The following is a 7128-nucleotide window of genomic DNA, read 5'->3' as shown; positions in this document are numbered from 1 at the left end:
CCCTGGTGTTAATGTTTTCACTCTTCTATAATTATCAAGTTGTGATTTCAATTCAAAAACTGTTGCGAGTAATAAAATGCAATTCACTAGTTTTGAAATTTTCAATGTTTTTCAATGTGTTCAGTTTGGCATTGTTTTGGCAGTAATAAAACAAAAACAATTTCGCATTGCATAAAAAAGTAGGCTCTTTTTCTAACCTGTGGAGAAAACGAAATAAATGTAATTTTTTATTAATCATTTATTTCCATTTTTATTCTGCCTTTGATGCAAATCTTCAAGACAACAATCTCTTTTGTAGATATGTTGGTCTGAAAGGACCGGTTGTTTTGTTGTTGACCTACAGGGCTGGACCTGTCAGGTACTTGCAGGCTGCCAGGAGTCCCGATGTTGTGAGGCGACGGGCTTGGTAGTCGTCCCACAACTTGAAAATCTTCCCTTGAACCTGCTGGTACATGTACATCCGCCGCTGGTTCCTGCAGAGTCGAGCTTCTTTGACCAGCCTTAGCTGGACGTTTACGTAGCTGGATTCTACGTACAGGAGCTTGATGACGTTGTAGAATTAGACGGTGTGACGTCCTGTTCGTGCGGGTACTCCGCATGAACACTGACCAGTCACGTGGGCTCCATGTTGAGTTCTCCAGCCACGTGGTGCGAGGGTAGCTGCACAGCTCAACCATGGCAGGTTGATCAGTCACCAGGCTGCTGAGTTCTTTAAAAGCTGGCCCGATATGTTCATTAGGCAAGAACGGGAGTGACAACAGCTGGCCGATGAAATCCCGAACTCCGTCGTTGGACATGTAGGGTACTGCCAAATCGAGTGCCTGACACTTTCTCCAGACTGCCTGTGTCCAATGAAACAGGCAGCCCTTCACGGAAGCATCCGGAAAAAACAGCTAGGATGGCACCCCACAGTCCAACTTCAAAGTTCACCACTAGCTCTTGAAGATTTGCAGCACAGGACGGCAGCTTCCTCCGCAGGGCCTTGAGCACCTTCTTATAGTCTTAGTCTTTGTCGGCCGAGTCATCAAGACAAAGGCCAGCGGAACCTGCTTCATCCCACCGGTATCTCCCTTGACGAAGGCGTGAACTGAGAACAGTTGGGTGAACGGACGTTTCACCAACTTGAAAGTTCCATCCAAGTACCAGGTCTTGGCGCCATCCAGCACATGGAGTTGATCTGGTTTAAAAAAACACCACATGGCGAGCACAACCGAGGTGAATGTCTTTCTGGAGGAAGTGTTCGGGGATGAAGCCTTGGTCAATTATAAGGTCAATGTCTCGTGGCTCGGGAGGGCGCTGGCTCTGGTGGTGACGGTTTGCAGCCCGGGACAGGTTGGTTGGATTAGGACAACTTGCAGCGGGTGTGTCAGGTTGAAGATGTGTGGTGATGACATCCTCGACAATGGCCCCTGCTGATTTGGAGATGTCAGCCTTGGCCTTGGTTATCACCAACGCCTTCACTTGAACTGTGACGTCTGCCCCGGGATGCGCTGGGTGCGTCTGCTTGGTGTGAACCCCAGCATGAAAAAGGTTGCCATCTTGGTGAACAGACACGGCACACCTGTGCAACTTGCCCCGGACACTACACAGCCATGTGACTTTGGAAGAAGTGGAACCGGCCTTCTTCCACTTCTTCGTGTAGGTGTAGCTGTGACTATCAACCAAGATGACTTTACCCCGTTTCGTGCCGGACTCCACCGTCTTGTAGGTAGTGATGTCCTCATCACCTAGGCCAGGGATTACAGCAGGTAGGGCAGCATCGAGGAGGGGGTTCTCGGCTACTTCAAGTGGTACATCAAAGTCGGTCTTGTTTCAAGCGCGGGTAGAGCATAAATAATGACACGAGTTTGACACAGATCATAACTTTGTGGAAGCAGCCATGTTTCACAGATTGACAATACACAGCGCCCTCTGTTGGCTAAAGGGTGCATAGTACATATTGTTACATCCTCCCCTTTTTGAGTTTGTGGAAAAATGCATACAATTTGGGTTTTTTTCACAAATTACATGTAAAACATTGATTTCCTTATACATTTAACAGTCTGATGGTTACAATAGTCCATTAACTTTGAGTTCAAAGTTCAAAAGTTCACGTGCTGAGTGGATATTAGCTGTCTTTCAACAATAGTGCCGAGATTTTTTTTTTTTTCTTTTCTTTTCAAAAGGCTTTCAAAATGCAGGCTTCCATGTCTGAATCAACAATTTGAACTAGATGGCTTAAAGAGTAATATGATTAGGCAACAACATCTAAAAAACTTTAGAGTAAATGCAACATGAGTAACACTTGAAAACGCAAAAACGAACTTTCACTATTTGTTTTTTTGCTTTTGGTTTCCAAACTTGAATAGAAAATCACTTTTCCTGAAGATGGTTGTTTTTGGTTCCAGAGGGAAAAGGATTAAAAACGGAGTGGAAAGATTGGTGTTTTTGTGTGTGCTTTTTTTTTGTAGTTGTTGGACTAGTGATTAGAATCGAACATAATCTTGGAATTTAGCTGGTTCACATCGAGTGCGAGTGGATCTTCGCAGTGTGGGCTGTTCAGTGGGGGTGGTTGTCGGATCGTACGATGTTGGGATTTTGGAGTTAGTAGGTGGTGCGGCTGGGACAGGATTGGGTGGTACTGGAGTCATGTCTGGTTTGATGGAGACTTCCTTCTGGGAGTCAGTGGTTCTGGGACATCCTTCTGGGACGTGCAGTGTGTTTCCAGTACTAGGCTTATGTTGTTTTGGGGGTGGTTCCTTTGACTTCCTCAGGTGTTCTCGGTTTCGTCTGTAAACCTGGTCATCTTGAAGCACCTCATAGGATCTCTCATCAAGTTTGCGCAGAACGAGTGCCTTCTTCCAACGGTCTTCTCCTTGCCGGAACGGTTTCATGCGCACAGTGTCACCTTGTATCAGTGAGGGCAGGTCTTTTGTGGATTGGTTGTAGTATTTCGCTTGTCTCCTCTGGTTCAGCTCCAACTGTTTCATCTCGCGTTTGCCCTCGGAACCTCTGGCTTGGAGTAGGCGTCGTGATGTTGGTATCAGTGTCTTTGTTCTCCGCCCAAGGAATCGTTGAGCAGGGCTGGAGTCAACGCCTTGAGTTGGTGTGTTCCTGATGTTCAACAGGGCAAGGTCTTCATCTTCACCTGTGGCAAGGCATTTCTTCAGCATCTTTTTTGCAGACTTGACTGCAGACTCAGCCTTTCCATTTGCCTTGCTGTTGTATGGGGAGATGGTGTTGTGTTTGATTCCCCACTTTCGTGTGAAATCACCAAAGTCCTTTGAAGAGAATGGTGGACCATTATCGCTGACTATGATGTCTGGTATGCCGTATCTGCCAAAATGATGTTTGAGCTTGCCAATGACTGATCTGGCAGTTGTGCTGTGCAGACGATCCACCTCCCAGAAGTTTGACTTGTAGCACACAGTGATGAGGTAATCTTTCCCATCATGGTGGAAAAGATCTATGCCAAGTTTTTCCCAGGGTCGTTCGGGTATGTCATGGGACATCAGTGGAAGTGGAGCTTGGGACACCTCGTATTCTCTGCATGTCTCACAGCACTCGATCCACTGACGGATTTCATCTGTCATACCAGGCCAGAAGACGTATTCTCTTGCTCTTCGCAAAGTGCCTTCCACACCGATATGGCCCAGATGCAGATCTTGCTTGATGACCTGTCTCATGGCTTTCGGGATCACAAGTCGCTCACCCCGAAACACTAGGCCATCATGGACGCAGAGCTCATCACGGACGGAGAAATATGGAGTAATCTGCGCAGGAAGCAGATTCTTATGTTCTGGCCATCCCTCCTGAATGGATTTCTTCAAGAGTTGAAGAACATCATCACTCCCAGTCATCTGTTTGATGTCATATATCCGCTCCTCAGGTAGGGTCAGGTACTGGAGTGCATTCACCGTTTCGAACTCCTTTTGGCTAGACTCGTAGGGTAGGAACGATCTACTGAGGGGATCAGCTATTAGATTCTTCTTTCCCTGAAGATAGTTTACATCAGCGTTATAGGCCAATGCTCGCAAGAGCATTCCCTGTAGGCGACGGGGTGCCTTGTCAAGGGGTTTCTTCACGATGCTCTCCAGTGGCTTGTGGTCAGAGTAGACAGTCACATGTCGTCCAAATGTGTATTGGTGCCACTTCTCAAGTGCAAACACCACAGCTAGCATCTCCTTCTCAATGACTGCGTACCTGGTTTCGGTATCGCTCAGGGCTCGGCTGGCATAAGCAAGGGGTTTTCCATTTTGAAGAAGAGCAGCCCCAATTCCTCTATCACTAGCATCAGTGTGAATAACGAGCTCCTTCTCAGGGTTGAAGTAGGTCAGGACTGGAGCTTCGGTCAGCAACTGTTTCAGCTTACCAAATGCTTTGTCATGGCAGGCATTCCATGACCACTCGACACCTTTGCGGGTTAGTGCATTTATAGGCTCCATCACCTGTGACAGACTAGGGAGAAATTTGGACAGGTAATTCACCATACCTCTAAGCCTGTCAACGTCATCTTTGCTCGTCGGGGGCTTCATGTTGATTATAGCCTCTATCTTAGAAGGATCAGCTTTTAGGCCATCGTGAGAGATTATATGGCCCAGGAAGTGCACTTCGTGCACAGTGAAGCGAGACTTCTCTCTGTTGAGGATGATTCCCACCTCTTTGCATCGTTGCAGCAATTTTCGAACACGACGATTGTGCTCTTCGACATCTCTGCCCCATATGATGATGTCGTCTGCTACGCAGCGGACGCCTTCAAGACCATCAAGGGCTTGATGCAGTCTCTTCTGAAAGATCTCGCTGCTCACCTTCAGGCCAAATGGTAACCGTTTCCAACGGTATCTGCCCCAAGGAGTGGCGAAAGTAGTCAGCTTACTGGACTCGTCGTCAAGCTCGCAGTGCAGGTAGCCATCTTTCAGATCACAGATGGAGAAATGAGTAGCCTCATTTAGCTCTGGCAGGATGTCGTTCAGTACCGGGAGAGTGTAGTGCTCCCTCATGAGGTATTTATTCAGGGGACCAGGATCAATGCAGATTCTGACAGAGCCGGATTTCTTCTTGGCTACAGACATTTGGCTGACCCAGTTAGTTGGCTCATCCACTTCTGCTAACACATCTCGGTCTGTCAATTTCTCGAGCTCGGCCTTGACAGCAGGCTTGAGTGCTTCTGGAACTGTACGTGCAGGGCGTATGACAGGTTCGGCATCCGAGCTGACCGTAAGGTGCACTCTTTGGCCAGGCAGAATGCCAGTGACGGACGCATTGAAAACATCAGGGTACTCACTGACGAAATCAGCATGAGTTGGGGTAACACCATGGACTTGTGAGAACTTGTCGTAGTTGATGGTAATGAGACCCATCTGTTCGGCGGCCTTACGACCTATGAGAGGTGTGAGGTCCTTGTCCACGATCACGAAGTTGACTTTGTACTTCTTCAGCGTCACTGGATTGCGAAGTTTTATGGTGCTTCTGCCGACAGCAGTCATACAGGAGTTGTTCCACATCTTGAGCTCAATTCGCGCTGGAGAGATCTCCATGGCATATTTCTTGGGAATCAGATTGATAGTTGCGCCACAGTCAACCTGAAACTTCACAGGTTCACCCTTGATCTCCATGGTGCAGTATACTGGCTTGCTGTCGTCTGTTACTGAGTTAATGTCAGTGGTGACACAGCTCACGCTCTCTCCTGAAGACGAAGTGTAGCCGTCTTCATCTACTGCATGGACACGGTGATTTTTGCAAACTCTGGATTTCTTGAAGTGATTCTTTACACCGCATGAATCACAGGTGCGGCCCCAGGCTGGACAGAGTTCCTTTTTCATGGGATGGTTCCCACTGCAGAACTTGCATCGCTTAGAGATAGGCTTCCCGCCTTCGTTCACTGGGGCTTTACGAGGAGGACGCTGCTTCGGCTGTCGTGGCTTTTTGTCAGTTTTCTTTGGCCTCACTTTGTGCACAGTTTCCTCCTTCTTCATCGCCTTCATCTGCACGGTTGCAACCTCAACAGCTTTGCAGATCTCAATGGCCTTTGTCAGTGTGAGGTCGTGAGTTGCCATCATTTTCTCTCTCATTTTGTCGTCTAGTACTCCCATTAGGAGGCGGTCCATTAGGAGTTTGTCTTTCATGCAGGCACAGAGTCCACATGTTTTGCTCATGGTGCGGAGTATAGAGATGTATTGCTCTATAGGCTCACCTTCGTCTTGGTTGCGACGGTTGAATTTGAAGCGCTCAAAAAATTCTTGACGTTGGCCGAGAAAATGAGAGTCAAATTTCTCGAGAATCTTTGAGCAGATCTGATTGTCCGCAGGATTATCAAATTTCATCCCATTGTATATGCGTACACCCTCCGTGCCAATACTGTGGAGCAGCAGAGCAGTTTGGTAAGCCTCAGGTTGGCTTGCAAGGTTTGTGAGGACACAGTAGTTGTCCCACATTTGACGCCACATCTTCCACTCTTCGGCTGCATCCTTAGCACTTGCATTAAAATGAGCTGGTGGATTGATGTGTGGCTTTTTATATTGCTCCGAAACATTAGAGCTTGAAGCAGTTTGGGTGGCTCCAGGAGTAGTTGGCATTTTGACAGTAGATTGTCAGTTATTCAGTTAATGGTGTAGGCAAAAGTACATGTATTCTATGAGCAAAAACACAGTGCAGAATCACACTTTGGAACGGTGGACAGTTTATCCAAGTTGAAATGAGAGAGAGATGACAAATCTTCCAGCAGTAGTCACACGGGAGTGTCACTGTTCAACATGTTCATGTGTACAGTACAGTACATGCAGTACAATGCCGCAGTATGCAGTGAAAATGAGACTCACGCAGTTCGGCATAAAACAGTCAGAAATCTTGTCATTTGTGCCAATAATGTTGTCAACAGCAAACAAACATTAATTGCAGAAACTTCTATAAATGTTCATGAAGCTTACCACCGCTGCCAGCATGTTTCAAGCGCGGGTAGAGCATAAATAATGACACGAGTTTGACACAGATCATAACTTTGTGGAAGCAGCCATGTTTCACAGATTGACAATACACAGCGCCCTCTGTTGGCTAAAGGGTGCATAGTACATATTGTTACAGGTCTCGACGTTGAAATCACCGTCATCAGTAGGGAGGTCTCTGTTCTCCTTGATGTCCATCGGGTCTTTC

The 7128-nt window shown here is 47.2% G+C and overlaps 1 protein-coding gene across 1 annotated transcript; it reads right to left on the bottom strand.

Annotated features, from left to right (window-relative positions):
- Positions 1–1182: 1182 nt before the first annotated feature.
- LOC119727809 (uncharacterized protein K02A2.6-like) lies at positions 1183–6554 on the bottom strand. The gene is made up of 2 exons (XM_038199876.1): positions 2478–6554; positions 1183–1806 (listed from the first exon to the last, which is right to left on the bottom strand). The coding sequence occupies exons 1-2, from the start codon at positions 6552–6554 to the stop codon at positions 1183–1185; spliced, it is 4701 nt and encodes a 1566-aa protein (XP_038055804.1).
- Positions 6555–7128: the final 574 nt, after the last annotated feature.

This window comes from Patiria miniata, unplaced genomic scaffold, assembly GCF_015706575.1.
Source record: "Patiria miniata isolate m_02_andy unplaced genomic scaffold, ASM1570657v1 HiC_scaffold_20, whole genome shotgun sequence".
Classification (NCBI taxonomy): domain Eukaryota; kingdom Metazoa; phylum Echinodermata; class Asteroidea; order Valvatida; family Asterinidae; genus Patiria; species Patiria miniata.
This window is presented reverse-complemented; position numbering and strand designations above follow the sequence as displayed.